This window comes from Melospiza melodia, chromosome 1 (genome assembly GCF_035770615.1).
Source record: "Melospiza melodia melodia isolate bMelMel2 chromosome 1, bMelMel2.pri, whole genome shotgun sequence".
Taxonomy (NCBI): domain Eukaryota; kingdom Metazoa; phylum Chordata; class Aves; order Passeriformes; family Passerellidae; genus Melospiza; species Melospiza melodia.
In genome coordinates this window covers 124,041,016-124,060,687 of record NC_086194.1, presented here as the reverse complement: position 1 = coordinate 124,060,687, position 19,672 = coordinate 124,041,016, and the positions used below count along the sequence as shown (strand labels likewise).

Below are 19,672 nucleotides of genomic sequence, written 5' to 3'. Positions count from 1 at the left end.
CAAGTAGCAAGTCACTGGAGAAAAAGTGATGAGAAAAGAAAAGCTGCTTATGTTAATTAAACAAAGAAAATCTGCCTGGCAGACAAGAACAGCTTAGAAACAAATGAATTTAAAATATGTATCTATTTCTTGGTGTTCCCTGAGCACACAGATAATATATGTGCTCACCCCTTCAGTCTTAGGGATTAAAGAAATCACTGGGCATGTTGACTAAATCTAGGGAAGATGATCTTTAAAAACAAAAGTTCATACATGTCCACCTGGTGTTGTGAATGAAGTTCTGGAAGCAAAGAACAGAGATCTTACTTGTACTTGTTCTGAAGAGCAGGATACATCATAAATTAAAAACCTATTACCCAAAATAGGGAAAAAGATTCTGCCAGACCACACCATGAGGCACCAAAACCTAATGAAGAGAAAACCCATTCATCAGGCTCCAGCAGTACCGCTGCTCACTCCTTACTGAAGCAGTGAAGAAGACATTTACCAATAGTTCAGGTTCTCCCCCCCAGCTCCCACAAACTCTTTTGGCAACTTGATCCCTGTGTTGTAGAAATCCCATTGTGAAAAATACTTTATGTCAAGAATCAGGTTTTTATTAATTTAATTTCTTCTCAGACCTGAGTGGGTAACCAAAGGAATGGGTGAATCACATATTCTTTCAAGAATTCATTTTACTTCCTTTTATATTTTCTACTAATTGAAATTAAACTTTGTTTTTTAGCAAAACCTTCAGTAATGATACATTAACTGCATATTTGACATAGGCACACATTTAAAGAACAACTGCAGCATATTTCATGGTAATCATATTAAGAATAGTTACAAAGCAATTTTATATACTTACCATTGTAAACATACTATAATCTGAGACACTTAAAAAATATCACAAGAAAAAAATAATCATACATGACTTGAGTAGAGTCAGTAAAACTTCCAGGTGATTGTTTGCTATTGAATAAACATCCAAGAATCTCCAACTCATAATATTATCACAGAATGTTTTTTTATTTTTCTGAAATGATAAAATTAATATGGCTGTTTCCAAGTCACAGTTGTTGGTTTTATTTATTTTAGAGCAGAGATTTCCAGTGTAACCACACAGGATAAAAAACTTGATGTACAGTGGCATTTAGTAATCTGTTTCAACATCCTGCTGTGGCCATGTGAATCTCCATTTAGGCATTGCTGCTTTATTAACCTTACAAAGAAGAGTGCATCATGATAATAAAATTGTTATAATCAACCTGAATGACAGCATAGCAAGCATAGTGCAGGACAGCCACACACACGTGATTCCTCTGTTCTTCTGCAGTTGTGATAAATATAATTTCACATATTTGTACAACATTTTACTTACCACCATAAGTGCTAATAAGTGGTAAGTTTGTTTTAATTACTTATATTACCTTTTTGATTGCCTTGTATTTCTAAGATATGTATTTTTTTTTGTGCTGAATAATGCATAAATTACTACAAACCCCATGAGCACACAGTACTTCATGAGATTGTCTAATTAGACTTCTGATGGCATAGGTATTCTGACAATGATGGACATGACTATTAAACAGTTGAGTGATAAATAGTGTGCCTAATAGGACTAGGGCAGTTGCAAAGAGAGTAAAGTGATACTGTACAAGTGCACAGTGGGAGGAGGAGTGGAATAGGCTCATATGAAGCAGTGGCAAAAGCCCAGATTCACTTATTTTTGAAATTCTTCTCTTGCCAAAATGATTAATTTTAAAAATGGCATTAAAAGAAACAGTTCCAAAACTATATGGTTATTAACATAATTATCAGTAACAAAAAACCAAAACATAAAAAAATCAAAATCAACGACAACAAAAAAACCACATAACCAAAACAAAACACCTAACCCAAACATATTTCAAATTTCTGGGGACAAGAAGCATTTAAAGAGTAAAATAATTTTGAAGAAGTGGAGTTGTTGCATATGTCCTTCCTGCAGCATGGTGAGTCCATGGCAAACACCGTTTTGCACACAGAGTCTCTCCAACAAGTTTGCTCTCTCTCATCCACCAGACTTGTCTGCTCATCAGCCTCAGAACTGAACCTTTATTCATGATCAGTTTTCTTAGGCTCTCAGAGAGAAAAATGCAAAGAGTGCTTAGAAAAGAAGTGCCTCCCAAACAAAGGTGAACTGGTGAAAAATCTAATGGTTAAAAAATGACTATTACAAAACACACATGTGCCTCAAGACCCAACTACTTTCACCTTTCAAAGTTTGCTTGACTAAAAATTCACCCAGTGTCTACAGAAGTGAACCACCTGTGTACTTGGAATCCAGGTCAGTTTCCATTACTAGATGATTTGGAACACTTTCAATCATGTTGAATTCCTCTTTGCATTTTTAAGTGAAAGAAGATTGAGTTAAATCACTATCTTGTATGAGTCAGTGTTGTTAAATTAAAAAATTAAAAAAAAAAAAAAAAAGAAATCAAGCAGACTACAAAGACTTAACATTACAGTATGTGGTTATTCATGACTGAGCCTCTGTCCAACAGAAGGAATCCCAAAATCGTTTAACACAAGCAACAGGACACAGTAATAGCCAATTATTAAACCCACAGTCTCTTTGAGGATCATGTAGCTGAGTAGAAAAGCCATTAAGAAAGATTTGCAGGGCATCTTCCTCTTTGTATTTCCAGGTGTATTACTACAGGAATACAGGAATTCATTTGAAGCAGAGCTACAAGCCATTTCCAGATTTAAATATAATGTTATTCATTTCACATGTATAACAGTGCAATCATCATGACATAAAGGGAGCAATAAAACTGGAGGGTACATTTATTTAATTTGTATTTTCAGAAACATCATGGATCTCTTCAGCTATACAGAGCAGTTGAAAGGATAAGCTCTGTATCACCAGCTTCACACAGTGCTATTTAAGTTGAATATGTAACAACTGCAAATATCTAAAGTCACTTTACACCCAGCAGGTGAGAAATACCTACCATGACAGAATTCAGATACTGTATATTTTCATCCTTAAAGATATTAATATATTCAACCCCCTGTTTTTTAAGACACTTCAGTCTTCACGGTCTGTAAATCAAGACCCAGAAGAATTGCAAAACTGGAGCAAATTCTGGCCAACTCCTTTTCTCCACATCAGTTCCTTTTCTTTCAATACCAAGAAAATTAAAAGGAATAGTTGAGGCACAAGTGATTTTTATGCAGAAGTATAGAAGAATTTAAATAAGTAGACTAAAACTTCAGTATTTATCTTTTTTTAAAAAAAGACATAGATCATAGCTATATGATCATAGTCATAGATCACAGTCACTGCAGTCTTACTGGATTGCTTTTTCCCCGCCCCCCAAGATGAAAAAATACACTGGTTCACAGAACTTACCAAATCCACTTTATACTGCCATCTCACATAGTTCATATCTAATCAAAGCAAAGTACAAACCCGTGCTTCAAGGGAGCCTGGAATCATTCTGCTACACCTGACAATAAACGATTTCCTCAGCCAAGAGAGCTTCAGTGAGCCCAGTAACGCAGAGAAGGGTCCGTCCAGCTGAACTGACGGAAATGGTGCTCGCAGAACTTAGCATGAAAGTGCACTGGCAACAAGCTTTTGAGAATAAGCTCATATCATAAGAGCTTGTGCTTGAAACTACTTTTACAGCTATGGTTATATTGTTTCTGTTAAGAGGCACTGCATAAATATGGAGTCATTCATCTAATGCACTTAGTATTTCTCAGATGAGGACTATTGCAGTTTTACCCTATGTCTAGGTGTGATAATACTTTGGTTTGCTTTACAGCAGTAGCATTGCACTAGCAATACAGCTGATACTAAAGAGAAGGCTGAAAACACTTGCAGACTGGAGTTGAAAAACCCCAATCTCCTCCTTTACTTCTTTTCATGCTTCTTGGTTAGTTTTCCTCTTTCTAGTTGGAGGCTTGTACCGGTGTTTGTTCGCTTCTCCTTTTGCTGGCTCTCCTGGGAAACTTGTTGCACTGCTCGGAGGATGGCAGTCTGCACAATCTGCTTGCTGGCAATCTGCAGCTTAACTTCATCTTGCTCCAGCCCTGGCTTCTCACCTGCCAGAGCCAAACAAAAAGAAAAGGAGCTAAGAATTTGGGGCTAGTCCATGGAAACGTGAAGGACAGAAAAAGAGGAGGGGGGGAAGCAAAATCACAGAGTGACTGAGGACAGTTTATTACATAGGAAACCTGCCAATACTGAAGAAGATAAATTAGGGAGGAAAGTGCCTGTGTGTGCTCAGCACCACAGGACTGAATGAAGGGGGAGGTTTTGAGTCATACAGCTCAATTACACACTCCCCAGCACTGGGGACAGCTGTGACTTCACAGCTGAAACAAGAACAGATGTGTTATGCAGTAAGACAGGAAAGGTTTTCTCATCCAGCTGTGAATCACATCCATTTTGACTTGAGCTGTGCTTCTCAATAGGGAATTGGACTTTATTTTGCAAGTCTGACAAACTCCCTTACCACCACATAAAAAAAACACTGTTTCATTAACATTTTTTTTTACTTTAGATTGAAAGCCCTCATCCATCAAATCCCAATTGACTTCAAGGTACAAGATTTTGTTTAGTGTAGTTTATTAACCCTTAGAAAGATTTTCAAAAATATCAGCAAAACATTAAGAAATACTCAGATTCCTGTAAGTAAAACAGAGAACATTTCTATGACAACCTGTCAAATACATATTTTCATGTGAAACTTCCTTGTTTGGCTAAAGTTTTAAAATCTGGAGAAAAATGATGTAGTATGACTACTGACGTCTGGTAATGAGGAAGAGTAGTTTATGTTAAGAGGTTTGTCTTTAAAACTATTTGGACTCCTAACATAAGTGGCAATTTGGACAATATAGAATAGTCTGTAATGGTCACAGCTGATACTGATTTAAAAAAATAATTATTATTTGCACTTATTGGCATATAGGAAATCAGTTTCTCATTGAAATGCTTAGACTAGGTGCTACTGACATCACTAGATTTGATTTTAAAGTTTTTAAAGACACTCATCTCAGTTCTTTCTTAGTTGACTGTTATGCTCAAGTATTTCATTACATAGGATTTGTAGTTTACTGTCTGTTTTAATTACATATATTAAGAATTGTGTCCTGAGAGAAATCAAACAGAGTGAATTAAAGATCAGGTGCATATCTGAAATTGTGATGAATTCCCAATGTTCAGGGTTTTTTCAAGGAAACTTAACATAGAAAGAAAAGAAGAATCACTTGTTTCCTTAGGGAATATGCTACATGCTTGAGGGAAGAGACAAGGGGTCCTGCACCTGGATCAAAGTAATGCCTGATATCAATGCAGACTGGGCGGTGAATTTATTACCAGCAGATTTGTGGAGAGGTACTTGGGGATACTGGTAGACAAAAAGCTGGAACTAAGATGGCTTGTAGTCCAGAAATGTATGCTAGTGTTTACAAAAAGGGCATGGCCAGGAGCAAAGGGAGGTGATTCTACCCCTATGCTCAGTCCCTGTCAGACTCTGGTGTGCTGTGTCCAGGTCTGTGGTACTCATCACTTCACTGTCAAGACAAGTAAGAGATTAAAACATAGGAAAAGTGTTTTAAACTGGAAAAGATGACCGAAAAAATCACTTGAATTCTTGGAACAGTCAGATTCCCTGATTCAGTTTCTTCCACTTCTCAGCACTTGAAACAGTGTGGTTTTGGATGGAATTAAATGTTACTCAACAGATCAAGTATAATAATTCTTTACTACTCAAATATGAACTCACATTTTATCACTCATCTAATTAGTCTTCTTGCCTGGCTGGAAAAGATCAGTCAACACATCTGATGTTCAGAAGATAATGTATTAACGAAAGCAGGAATAAACATAAAATTCTAAATAAAAATGAATATGTTGGAATAGACAATGAGGTTATGTGAAATATAAAAAATTTGCAAATCCTCAAAGCCACAAACCCCCAGAATATATAATTGAAAACATACTGTTATTAAGCACATCGCTGTTGAAAATTACTCAGTTTGCTCTCCTTAGGGATGCTTTGTTATTTATTTGGTCCTTGCTAATTAATCTACAAAATCTGATGTTTAAATATTTTTACTTTAGAAAGGTCATCCATAGCAACAGTCAGTTGAACAAAAAGAGATTTCAAGTGCATTTCTCTCTGGGCTTTTCAGTTGTTTATTCAGGAGCAAAACCTGTCTGAAAGCACCACACAGATAAGTGAGATGTAGATTATGTCTGCTCAGCTCTAAGCCATTAGATGATTCTTTTATTTGCTGAGATAACCAAGAACAGAGAACCCAAAACCTCTGGACTAGCTCTGCCCAGCCTCTGAGGGTTTAGGTATGCACAGAAAGGAAATGAAGCAGCTTGAATAAATTTAATTTATATTTGTGTAAAATGGTTAGGATGATAGCAACCCAGATAACAAAAGATAATTGGCTTCAGAGACAGAAAGAATCAAAGCTGTTGGCCCGGGGTGATGTGAACAACAAGACCATTGGCAGCCTGTGTAGACCATCTAAATTAGAAACCAAGTGAAAATGATAGTTATTTTGGAGGGTGACCATATAAATGAGAAATCAAGTGAAAATTATAGTTATTTTGGAGGGTGATATCTGGCACTGTGTTTGACCCAGGTCTGAGCCTGTGTTGGGACCATTGTTTGTAGGAGCTGGACTGCCAGAGATTTAAAGCAGTCAAAAACAAACATCCAGCTCCCCTGGGTATATGGTATCCATTACAGCTGATCCAACAGGACATGATCCTGGGCAAGCGGTTCTAGATGACCCTGCTTGAGTAGGAGCTGGGCAAGATGACCTTTAGAGGTCCCTTCCAACCACAAACCTACTCCAGTCCTATGATTTTAGCTGGTTAGGCTGTGATAAATCAAAACTTTTTCACTTTCTGAATGAGTAAACAACAATCTCCCAAAAAAGCGTCCCCACTACCTCCTCTTCTTCCAATTATTCATTTCAAGGAAAGCAGTTGGATAGTTGTTTCCTGAGAAGCTCACTTATTTATTGATACACTGGACCTACTCTGAGCAAGAAGAAAGGAAAGCAGAGATGACTCATACAAGAATCCCAAAGGGGCTGAGCTGGAACATATCTATGTCCACCTTGCTGAAATACAGACTGCTGTGGACATCCAGGCAGAAATTAGAGTGCCTATAGAATTAATTAGGCACTTCAAGAACTGCACATTCTCAGTCAAGTAAAAAAAGGACATAGTTCCTGCTGGCTAGGTGTTTCATGGTTAGCTAATCAAAATGAGAGTTACTAAGATGATAAAATATAATTCTTTTTTATCTACCATTTTTTTAAGATTTGAAGTATAACTGTTAAGTTAAAATTCCATGACAAATATGTCATTTGAAGTAATTTCTGGGAAAAGCTTGAACAACAGCAGAAACACATGCTGCCTATTAGTTTGCCTTCTCTAAAGACTATATTTTCCTCTTGAAGTTAGAAAATCTTTATTTGTTCTCTATCTTTGGATGCTCACCCCTCATACCCAGCACCCCAATCCTGTAAATAGAGGAGTGAAATATCTGGGTTGAGGGATGTTAAATACAAACCAGCAATTTTATCACCAATACATGATGAAGCCTCTTTAGCATGTTTTTATTACCTTGTGCTACTCTCCATACATTTAATGCCAACTAACTCAGCAGATGAAAAGTAACTTTTAAACACTGGTCTGGTTCTGCAATCCAAAATACAGTTTGAGAGATCCAAAAAACATCAAAATCTTGGACTGGCTGCAGGAGTCAGTCACACATTCCATTTCTACCTAAAATTAGTAGTATGTATCAGTGCCTTGAAATTGGCTTGCTTGAGGATGTTCCCCATGAGGGGAAATATGACAGAAGTTTGGAAAAAGAATAAAAATACTTGAAGTAAATTCCAAGTATTCATTTCAATTAATAGAACTAATATTAGTTTAAGTCTAAGGATTACTTGCATGTAAGATTTACATCCTCTGAGAAATTTCTACACTATGTAATATTCTAGAAAGTTATACATGGGAAAAAAAAACACTAAAGCGAAAAAGCTTTTAGAGATCAAATGTTTAGGAAATTTACTCTGGTTGCACATCAGCCTTCTCTCATTTATACACTTCACTTTCTTCAAAGTATCCTGAGTCACTTCCTTTCCAGCCTGCAATCAAAGTAGTCTCCCGCACTTTCTGTTGATATCCCCTGGGGCTATTTCCTTTCAGCTAGCTAGAAGTTAAATTTATTACACCTTTATAAAAAAACTCCTAATAAGTAACACTCAATAATGGTTAATATGTTTGAATCAATATCTAAGCTCCCTGCTGTACATTTTCCTAGGATTATTTGGAATACTATCATGAAGGTAAGCTATGACAGGCATGATCTTGCAAAGATGCAAGTCTATCCCAGATCCACTAATGCTGTCAATAAACAGTGAGGAGCTAAAGACTTTTACACTCACCTTTCCTCAAAGCTCGTAAGGTTTATTGTTCCTGTATGTTGTATAAACCACTTTGAACTTTAACTGTATCTAAAAATAAGAATAAAAATCTGATTTCCCTAAATAAACTTCTGATCAATTTAAAACTCAGAATTACACATAATGCATTCCCCTGTTAGCTAAAATTTAAATTTATGCAACAATTCTGAAGATGAAAGAGCCAAGAAGTAAATATATTTTTCTTCAAATTTACATAAGATTATACAGGTAGAGTCTTTAACTAAAAATTTACCATTAGTTTTAGCAATATATTGCTTTGGATTGCAATAATTAATGATTACTCTTTCCTGCAATACTGCAACATTAAAATTAGTTTTTAAAGAAAATTATTGTTACAGTCGTTATTAATTCAGGAAAAATACTGATCTCTGGAAAATCTCTCAATTCTATTGAAAATTATTACTGCAATTTTTTAAACTCAGCTGACAGTACTAATGAAAATTTAAAATGGAATGAAAGTATCAATAGACAAGACCGTGATGATTCGACTTTATCAGAAGGTCCAGTGTGGATGCATGGGAGCTGTGCATACAGCAAAAAGCTGCATGTTGTGATGTAAATTGTGCTTACAAAATACAGATTTTGAAAAACCTTACAGAATCTGGCAGGTTTGTAATGACATCATGTATGTGTGAATGCTGTAATAATTAACATTAACATTCTTTGCAAATATCAATATCAATATTGATATTCTTCTACAAGAAACCAAGCTCAGTTCTTTAGCTTCCCTTTGCCATTAGGCAGTAACATATCTCTCCGTCTTGTTGGCCACAACATAGAAGTTCCAGGTGAGTCTCCTCCGGCAAATACTTTGTAACCTGTGAATTGAAGTGGTTAAGATTTCTCCTTCTTTGATTTGCTTTGGAGGTTGGTGCTGGGATTTCAGCACAAGAGGTCTAATTTGAAGAAGAGATTCACAATCAGGAAATGTTGATGAGTCATTTTAATTACATTCAGAGTGAATGAACATGGCAATCAGCCAGGGCTGAAGACTTTCCAACACATGTGCACGAACCAACTTTGCACATGAGAGTCATTAAAATATTTTACAGAATTAGAAACCAAATTTGTCTCAATGTCAGTAATGGTGTGAGCTCAGAGACCTCATTAAAAGGTCCTACAATGAAGTTACAAATTTAATATTTAAAATTTTAAAAAATAGTAATAAATGTATTCTTAACTGCACTAGAGTTAATTCTGTCCAGTACCATTTCTCATGCTCTAAAATAGAGCCCAGTGAGGTCCTGACTAATAGCTGTCAAGCAGCAGGAGACAATACTCATTTACCTTGATTCCTTGAGAAAGAGAGGACACTGAATATATCAGAAATGCCAGAAGTACTTTAATGTAGGATCCTGTGTTTTTCCAATTTCCTGACGTGCTGTGTGCAGGGGATTTCTAGTGAAAGTCAATGTTGCAAAGTTAAGGTTCAGTTCAGGTTTATTTTCTGCCCTAGCCTCATACCCAGTTCTTGCTGTTCAACCAGCATGGAACAGGGACTGTATCATGAAGGGGGCCAGCTCAGACTACTTTGCTCTTCAAAATAAATTTTAAGAATGAAGCTGGAATAACTCTGCTCTGAATACAATTAGAGGAGGAATATAAAGGCAAAAGAGAATAGCAGAAATGCAGATAAGCTGTCTCAAAAGACATACTAATATCTACACTTCATTGTACCTTTTTATTCAGACATTAGCTATATCTCAACTCAGGTTTTGTAATTTTTTTCCAGTGAGTTTTTACTCTTTCTTAAGAGATAAGAACGTCTGAAATTCTCTTTGGGTTTTTTGCTATATATAAAGCTATCTTTTTAAAGACTCCGGCAAGTTATTCAATACAATTTGAAATATGCCAGTGAAAATGAATTTTTTAGATTAAGAGATTGCTGAGACCTCTCTATTCTTAAGCATTTTTTCAATGTTTTAGTAAGATTTCTTGCCATAGTTCAATAATATTAACTAAAACCAGATTATACACTTCAGTCTATATATTTTCTAGGTATTTTCACATATAGGAATAACTTGACTCCTTAAGGACTGCATCTTTCAGCTTTGAAGTCTGAATGTAGTTAAAAATATTAATCACTGACAATTCTGTCACACCCAAACACATAAATGTGATACTCAGATTTTGGTCCCAAAAGGAGTATTTCTGGATTCAACACTGTAAACTAAGATTAATTTAACAGGGTTTTTGAGTCTTAGGCTGCAGTTCAGTGTATTAAAAAGAAGATATTCCCTAAAGAGCATCTGGGACCAGCTGCTTCAAAGTTAATGAAAAATTTATATTCTCTTCATCTGCACAATTTTCCTACTTCTTTTAGAGAGCACATTTCAAATACTAAAATAAGAAACCTCTCTACACAAAAGCTGTAATTCTTCCAGGGTGGGAGAGGTCCAGAGCAGAGATACAGGTGATCATTATCGTACAATCATAGATTGGTTTGCGTTGGAAGGCAGCTTAAAGAACATCTAATTCCAAACCCCCTGCCATGAGGCATCCAGAACCTCTCTGGGCAACCTGTTTCTGTACCTCACCGTCCTCACAGTGAAGAATTTCTTCCTGATATCTAATCTAAACCTTCCCTCTTTTAGTTTAAAACCACTCCCCCTTGTTTTATCACTATCTGCCCATATAAAAACTCAAACTCCCTGTTTTTATAAGCCCTTTTTATGCACTGGAAGTCTCTCTGAAGGTCTCCCCAGTGTCTTCCCTTCTCCAGGCTGAACAACCCCAACTCCCTCAAACTGACTTCATTGGAGAAGTGCTCCAGGCCTCTGTTCATCTTTTTTTTTTCCTCCTCTCTGAACCCACACTAACAGGTCCATGCCCTTCTTGTGCTGAGGATGCCAGAGCTGGATGCAGCACTACAGGTGGGATCTCACCAGAGTGGGGTGGGGGAGACCTGCTGGGCACACTACTTTTGATGTAGCCCAGGATATGGTTGGGTTTCAGGGCTATAGGTGCACATTGCTGGCTCACATCCAGTTTTTCATTCACCAGGAGCCCCAAGACCTTCTCATCATGGTTGATTTCAATGAGTTCTTCCAGTCTGTGCTCATCTCTGGAATTGCCTCAACCCATGTGCAGTACTTTGCACTTGGACTTTTGAACTCTATGAGGTCCTCAAGTTTGTCCAGGTCCCTCTGGACAGCATCCCATTCTTCTGCTGGGCCAACTGCAGAGCTCAGCTTTGTGTCATCTGCAAACTTGCAGAGGGTGCTCTCAATCCCACTGCCTGTGTCACTGATGAAGGTATCAAAGAGCACCAGTTTCAAGATGGGGCCCTGAATGACACCACTCATCATCTGACCCCCTCTGCCTTCTATTTTCTACAGTTCAGATGCTCAGAGATTCCTATCTTAAAAAAAAAAAACATTAAGCACAGAATTCTAGATAACTTTTATGTAGGTCTTCTGAACCTGTATCAAAAAGCTCATTTTGATCCCCATTGAAACACAGCTTTTGTGTTAGAAGACTTCAGTATCCACCACTGTAAAGCATAAGCAAACGGCAAGTTTTCAATGGAAGCTTATTTTGCTAGCTGCTGTGTTTGGATTTCTATAACTTTTCATGGGTTTTGTCTCAAAGAACTATGTAGAGGTTAATTAAAATTTGCAATATCTGAACCTGCTTTTCTTTTTAAGTGTAGAAAATAGGGAAAAGGTTACATAACCTGTAAAAAGCCAGCAAACATTCTGCTTTAGCCAGTGAAAACGCCCTGCTACATTTGAGATATATTTCAATTTATACCAGATTATTCAGAGTCAAAAATTGTATGGCCAAATGTCAGATGAAGCAGAGCCCTTCTCTAGCTCTAAAATAAACCCCAAACCCCATAATAAAAACCCCCAGGAAAAGAAACATCCCCCACAAAAAGCCCTAAATTTGCACATGCACAGCAGTACAGAAAAATTTCCCCGTTTATTTTAGAATGTGAGTGGAGAATGAAAACTGTAAATACAGCTATTAGCAACCAAGCCTGGGATTTTATATACTCATACACATATATATATAGATGCAGATGTAGAATTTTGTATATGTAGAATCTCAGAATTACAGAATATGCTGAGTTGGACCCATCAGCATCATTGGGTCCAACTCCTGCCCTGTTTGGGACAATTCCCAAGAGTCACACCATGTGCCTGAGAGTGTTGTCCAAATACTTTTGAACTTGTCATGCTTGGTGTCATGACCAGTTCCCTGGGGAGCCTATTTTAGTGCCATGACAACCCCCTGGGAAAAGAACCATTTTCTAATATCCAACCTAAATCTCCCCTGACACAGCTTCAGGCCATTCCCTTGGGCATATACACATGCATGTATATACACAAAGTCATGATAGAAAGTAAACCACGGGTTATACAAACCTAAAAGGCACCTAGAAAGAGCAAAACCCTTTTATTGAATTTTTAATTTCATAGCTGTAATCTTGACAGAAACTCTCTGCAACAGGATGCCATCCCATGTTGTTTTCCACTCTTGGAACTGATTCTCTGTCTTCCCAGAGAAATATTTTATGCTATATTAAGAAAACTTACTTCAAGCAAAATGCAATGTCAATCTGCCAGTATTTAACAGAAGTATTAATGGATATGCAACCCTTCTGTACTGATAAATCATGAGTGGATTCACTGCCCAAAGACAGAAAATTCAGGGTTATTCTATCAATATACATATTACAAAGTGAAGCAACTACAAGCACAAGTAATCCACAGGAGGTTATGTCTGCCTTATCACTAGTGAAATGCCTGAGTAGAACATAGCTCAATTTACTTCTTCAGGCAAAAATATTTCAAACTCTCTAGAAGGAAGACAGCGTCTTCTGGAAACACAACCACAGGATTTGCAAGGGCAGACAACAGCAACACAGAGCTCACCTCCTCTGACTTCCATTGCAAAGCACTCTAAAGGAACCTGAAGCATTTTAGGGCTACTCAGGTCAGCTTTTCATTTCTGATAACACCAGTAAAGACTATGTTCCAATTGACATTCACTAGATTTCTGTAGAATCTCTCAATTTATTGTGTAAAAGACATGATGCACATGGGCAACTAATAGCCAAAAAACTTCACAAAGACTATAAATGAATTTGAATGCATTGCTTGCAAATAATTTTTGCTTAACCTAATATTTGTAACATAATACAATGTATTATGTCCTTATAATCTTTAATAGATGAGATTGGAGGTATAGAAAAAAAATCTACCATTCACTGTATTTTACAGTAAGGGCACTTATTTTCATTAGCACAATAAAACTTATAAGATTAGAATGATATTATTTATGTCTATAACAAGTAAAAGAGAACAATCCACCTTCAAGAACAATGACTTGGAGGGACAAACTCTAGAGGTCAGTGTAACACATTCATTTTCTACATTCACGATTTGACTTTCCTGCTCAATAAACAGTTCAGTAAGGAAGTTAATAAGGACTATATCACTTATTATCACTATCCCCCAGCTATGAACAACTCCTTCAATATAGGCCATACACAGTCACTGTGATAACAGAATTCTTCTCACACCTAACCTGAATAGAATTTAATCCAGTGACAGCAAAGTGAAATATGTCAGCCTCACTTATTCAAGACTTCAGTTCTGTTAAAAATTATTTGAAACCATAAATTCTGTGCCATTTGTAAACACAATGTTGAATTGTACTTTAAAGAAACATTGTACCTGGGACTGATGATTGTTTTCTTAACTTGCTAAATTAATCACACTTCTGAATATCTATGAACTAAATTGCTTTCACCTCACTAATGAGGTCTGCTGGTGGAGTTTCACAGCAGGGGAAAGATGAATGTGTCACTGGGAAAAGGTCAGCACAAGAAACATTTTTCTTCAGCAAAAGAGAATAAGGAATTTCCTCCTATATGATTTTTTCCTACCAGGTGGCAAACACTTTGAACTACTGTTGAGAGCTGTAAATGCATTCAGACACTTCTGGGCAACAACTGGCCTCCATACTCACTACCAGCCATAACAAATACTGGACAAAACCTCCATTATTTCAGACTGCATGAGGCTGACAAAGAGTTTTGGTTTTCACTTTCAAATTATGTCCTACACATGGACTTTATCAACATTAAGCTATCAAATAAGAATCCTATATGTATACACAATTACATTTTTTATTTGGGATTTTTGGGGGGAGCTGCAGAACTCAGAGAATTAGCAGAATGTGGCACATCAGTTAATAAGGACAAGGACTGTATCCTGTCTTGTTCTCATGGATGAAAGGCACTGCATAACTGAGTGCCAGAGTACCACAGTCAGCACAAACACTGGAGATATCCCACAACAGGGTCACTTCAAAGAAGTAAAGTTATTGATAGCAATTTTTGCATTCATGAACAGGCCCTTCCATACTTTCTTGATCTGGATATTGTGGTCAGGAATCTGCAATAGTACCTGTAACACTGTAATCAAAAAAAAAAAAAAAAAAAAAAAGAAAAAGAAAAATTAAGTCAAGAAATTTCACATCTTCACATTCTGCAACACAACAGGTTGTTGTTATCCCAGTTTTTCCACTGGAGAAGATCAGGACTATTCAGACCAGTAAGAACATCTGTTTCAGTTTGCAGCTGCTATTTCTTCAATTGCAGTGTAATGAGATTCCTAAAATGTTTGGTACAGGATGCATTTCTGATCTTCAGTGTCATTATACAAGTCTGCTGTGTTGCTCCCAGCTTAAAAATGTCAAGAACAGCTGCGCTGATGAAAAGCTCGTTGAAAACCTACTGGTGTTGCTGTTGCACAAAAAGGCGCTGAGCTGTGAACATTCTGACTTCTCTAATGTCTATCTTTAAACTTTTTCACACTTTTTTAAACACAAAAATATTGATACAAAAATTAATTCTATATCCTCCTCCTCCTTCTAGAACTATAGGGTGTTGAATAAAGCATCTGAGTTTCTAGTTACATAGAAACTGTCAGGTAAAAAAAATTCTTCAAATTACACTGACAAATAACAAGATTCACCTGAAAGATGAAATCATGCGATTCAAAGCAGATACAAGCTTAAGAAAGGAAGTGTTTGACCTGAAACAACCTGTCAATGTAAATATTCCAGTCTTTCTTGAGGTATTCAGTTCAAAATTGATTTCTTTCTAAAATAAACTATGCCAACAAACAAACAAACAAATAAAAAAACCCAAAACCCAAAATCACAGCTTTGTACTGGATTTTGAGACTCTATTATTTGGGTATTTAATTTATGGCTTTACAGAGTAAGAGCTAGACATAAGTGTTTGAGTGATTTGTGCAAAATAGCATCAGAAACAAATTCTTAAAGCATGAAAATCACCTTTTTTTTTGTTTGTTTGTTTTGTTTGTATTGTGTTTGTTTAGACGAATCATAAGAAAATAGTATTTTTTTAATCTTTGCATTAGGAAAACATGTTGGAAATTAAAGGAAGCAAGGAATATGCCCAAGATAATTTTTGTAAAAGTAAAAGTCTGCTAAAAAGTAGTTTGATTAGCAACATTTAAAGTTACTGTTAAATCTGGTAAATGCTGATATTGGAAGTGATTATATTGTAAACTAATGATCTGTAATCAGCAGAAACCTTGCTGCATAATCTAATTTTTACTAATGTGTTAGAACAAATAAATGTTTTAATGCCTCTTCATTTCCTACCTCACAATGGCATATATTAAATCTGTGGAATTATTTATAGTTAGCAATATTTTATAGGCTAATCTGGCTAATTCTGTAATACACCATCCCTTTAAGAAAATTTAAGAAAAACTTTGCAAGAAGATCTGCCAATTCAAAACTATGACTTCTCTCTGCTTTTTTGGTCTAATCTTTGAAATTTCATGGTTCTCTACTGCAGTCTTATACGTACCTCCATCCTTACATGCAATTTAAAATAACATATTGTTATCTACATCTCAAACTGCCTAAAGTACTTCAGTTCAGGAAAATTAAAGAGACTAAACCTTGCAACGTGTAGCTTGTGTGAATTTCATGTGTCATCCCCCATTCTAAGGGCAGCACAACATGTGTGAATTATCCAGGGAAATTAATGCCAGACATCTCACAGAGCTTGGACTGCATTTCCTATACATCAGCACGTCATTAATCAATCAGCACAAGACAATGCAATGAAGCCCCAGTCAAATTAAACCAAGTAATGAAAAAATGCACTCTTAGTTCCTTTTCTGGAACAGTCTCAATGTTAATTTTCACTGGGAAGGAAGAATATGAATAAATGTAGAAAATTAAGAATACCTTTTTGCATACCTACAAATAGCAATACACTGGTCAAAATGAGCCAGGACGTCCAATTTAGGCATGGAATACTGGCCATTTTATTCTATTTTTATCTATCTATCCATCTATCTATCTATCTATCTATCTATCTATCTATCTATCTATCTATCTATCTATCTATCTATCTATCTCAGTAATAGCCAGGCTTCTTTCAATGTTGTTTCTTTTTGTGCTGCTTTGTTGTGTTATTTTTCAACACAGGAGATAATAAGTTTTAGGGAGTTGAAGATTAACAGGAAAGTATGTATTCAGTAAATAGTCAGTCAGCTTTGCCTTTTAAAAAGTTATTTAAACTTGATAAGCTGCTTCTACTTAACAGTTTATAAATGTAGCCCATTAATTCAGTGCTCTGAAATAATATATCCAAGACCTTAAGAAAAAGACCATCATCCTTTTCATCTGCAAAATCTTATCTTTGTTATCAGGTAAATGACTTCCATAATTTTTGTTTCTGGAAAAAAAATTTTCTCTTGATTGTTGTTTTGTTTGCTTTTTTCTTTCCCATCCTGGAAGTTTATAATTCTGACCCTAACCATTTACAGTTAGATAAATCTTTTACTTCCTCTCCCTTCACACCCCAACAAATAAATGGAACAGAAAATGAGGTCATTCATCACAGCGAGATAAAATCAGAAAGTTGAGATAAAATCAGAAAGTTGACTGAAGAAATGAAAGTCAGTTTCTTAGTAGACTTATAGTATTTTTACATCATATGGCCTTAAGTACTATGAAGATGCTAAAGATGCATAAACCTCTTAATTTTTTTTTTTTTTTTTTTTTTTTAATATCTGGTGAAGAGATAATGCCAGGGCAGAGCTGATTTGCAGGGAAGAAAAGCAATAAAAAATTGGAATCTACTCAGGCTTGCTCTGTTTGAACACAATAGATTGTTTTATCATCTCTTTTACTAATTCTCATTTAGTTGCCCTAAGTATTTTATGGCAACATTTGCAAGGAGACCCTGGGCTTTTCTTTGAGTAAAGGAAAACTGAAGGATGACCATATAAAACAGTTTTAGACAGAGGATTTTTTTTCTGTCTATGGATTAGATTTGTGAAAAGAACAATTCATGCAGTTGTTAATGAGCTTTGGGGTTTGTTCTTCTTCAGTCTTCGGAGAAAAAATGTGCATGTTTTCATTATTTTAGCGGTAATCTCTTCCTGAGGTATTCCAGTCCCACAGAGCATTTAAAAAACTTGAACAGTTAATGGCGACAGTGTGACAGACAAAAGGAGTTCAGCAACGAGCCACTAATGCTGAAGATGTATTACAAAAAGCAGTGGATTGTTCTATTAAGACAAATAACTTGACCCCAATTTCGGAGCATGATGTAAACATGAACATATGAAATTAGAGAGCACCCAGGCAATTAAATAGGCAAAATTAATGAGATTGTTAAAAAGAGATACTATTTTTTAAAAAATTAAACTGAATTGGGTAGCAAAGTCAGACCCGAGATTTTTTTTTTAATAAAAAAGTGTAAAACTTTTGGATTCTTACCCTTTCAGAGATTGGATATACAACTTCATGAAAGATAAAACTTCTGTTAGCTTTGCAAAACAAAGGTATTAATAGTTATTCATTGTCAAGTTGCAGCGTTTGCTTTCCCTTTTCTATTGACCCACTATTTTACTGAAAGTTATACATTTTTAATGAAGTTATTTTCAAGTCATGTCCCTACAGAAGATATTACTCATGACTTACACTTACACCCTGGAGCTACTGGAGGGCCTCTCACCCCTCTCATCCTTTTCCGAACAACCAGCTGCCTATTTCCAGGCAGAATGTACCAAATCCAATAAAAAATTGCTGTAGTTTTGCTTCTTTTATGGGTTAACACAAAAGTATACTATGCACTAGAGATTCTGAACTCTTATACAGTGAACTCTCACATTAGACATGAACTGCTGAAATCTTCAATTTAGCTCCAGTAAAAACTGGACTAAACAAACTTTCTGTTCTCTTTCATTCAAATACTTATTTTTTTTTGAGGGGGAAGAAAGAGGAAATGAAATTTATAAATTATCTCCATGAGTTTCAGGGATGGTCGTATTATCAGCCACTCTTGTGTGTGCAGAGGGGGATTCACTCTCCAGTCACTGAAAGGCCACATCTCCCTTCGTGACCCTTTAGTGCAGTCTGACAAGCACAGCACTCTGCACACTTCTATAGGAGGCTCCTGTCCCTGATGAGAACCACAGGGGTGACCCTCATAACCTTTCGATCCACAGCTAAGAAATTCTAAGCTAAACATCCTCGTTTGAACCTACCTGCCTCTGCCTGCTGGCAGCTCTGCCTCACCCATTACCCACTCCCCGCAGCACCTCTCCGGCACGGCCGGGGCCTTCCTGCGAGTCTACCCGGCTGGGATCGGGATGCAGCTGCCCTTACCTGGAGCGAAAACCATGGTGCCGCCCGGGCAGCACGGCTCAGCACCTCAGACAGCTCCCGGCCCCGCTGGGATCAGCACCTCAGACAGCTCCCGGCCCCGCTGGGATCAGCACCTCGGCCAGCGCCCGGCCCTGTTGGGATCAGCACCACGGCCAGCGCCCGTCCCGCCGGGCTCAGCACCACGGACAGCGCCCGGCCCCGCACGGCGGCGGAGGCGGCCGCGGTCCCTCCCTCCACAATGCGGCGGGGCGGGGAGGGGGCCGGGGCGCCCGCACGGACACACACACACACACACACACACACACACACACACACACACCACACACACACACCACACACCACACACACACACACACACACACACACCACACACACACACGCACTCTCTCTCTCCCTCTCTCTCTCTTCCAGGGAATCATCGCTGCCATAACTCCTTACCCTGCAGTGGCAGCAGGGGTAAGGGCAAAACGGAGAAAGACAAAAGCGATCTGCCCGG

General features: G+C 37.1%; 1 protein-coding gene across 1 annotated transcript; it reads right to left on the bottom strand.

The window, feature by feature from the left end:
* Positions 1 to 1,035: 1,035 nt before the first annotated feature.
* Positions 1,036 to 19,360, bottom strand: AKAIN1 (A-kinase anchor inhibitor 1). Its single transcript, XM_063166744.1, has 2 exons — positions 19,177 to 19,360; positions 1,036 to 4,077 (listed from the first exon to the last, which is right to left on the bottom strand). The coding sequence occupies exons 1-2, from the start codon at positions 19,190 to 19,192 to the stop codon at positions 3,887 to 3,889; spliced, it is 207 nt and encodes a 68-aa protein (XP_063022814.1). The 5' UTR covers positions 19,193 to 19,360; the 3' UTR covers positions 1,036 to 3,886.
* Positions 19,361 to 19,672: the final 312 nt, after the last annotated feature.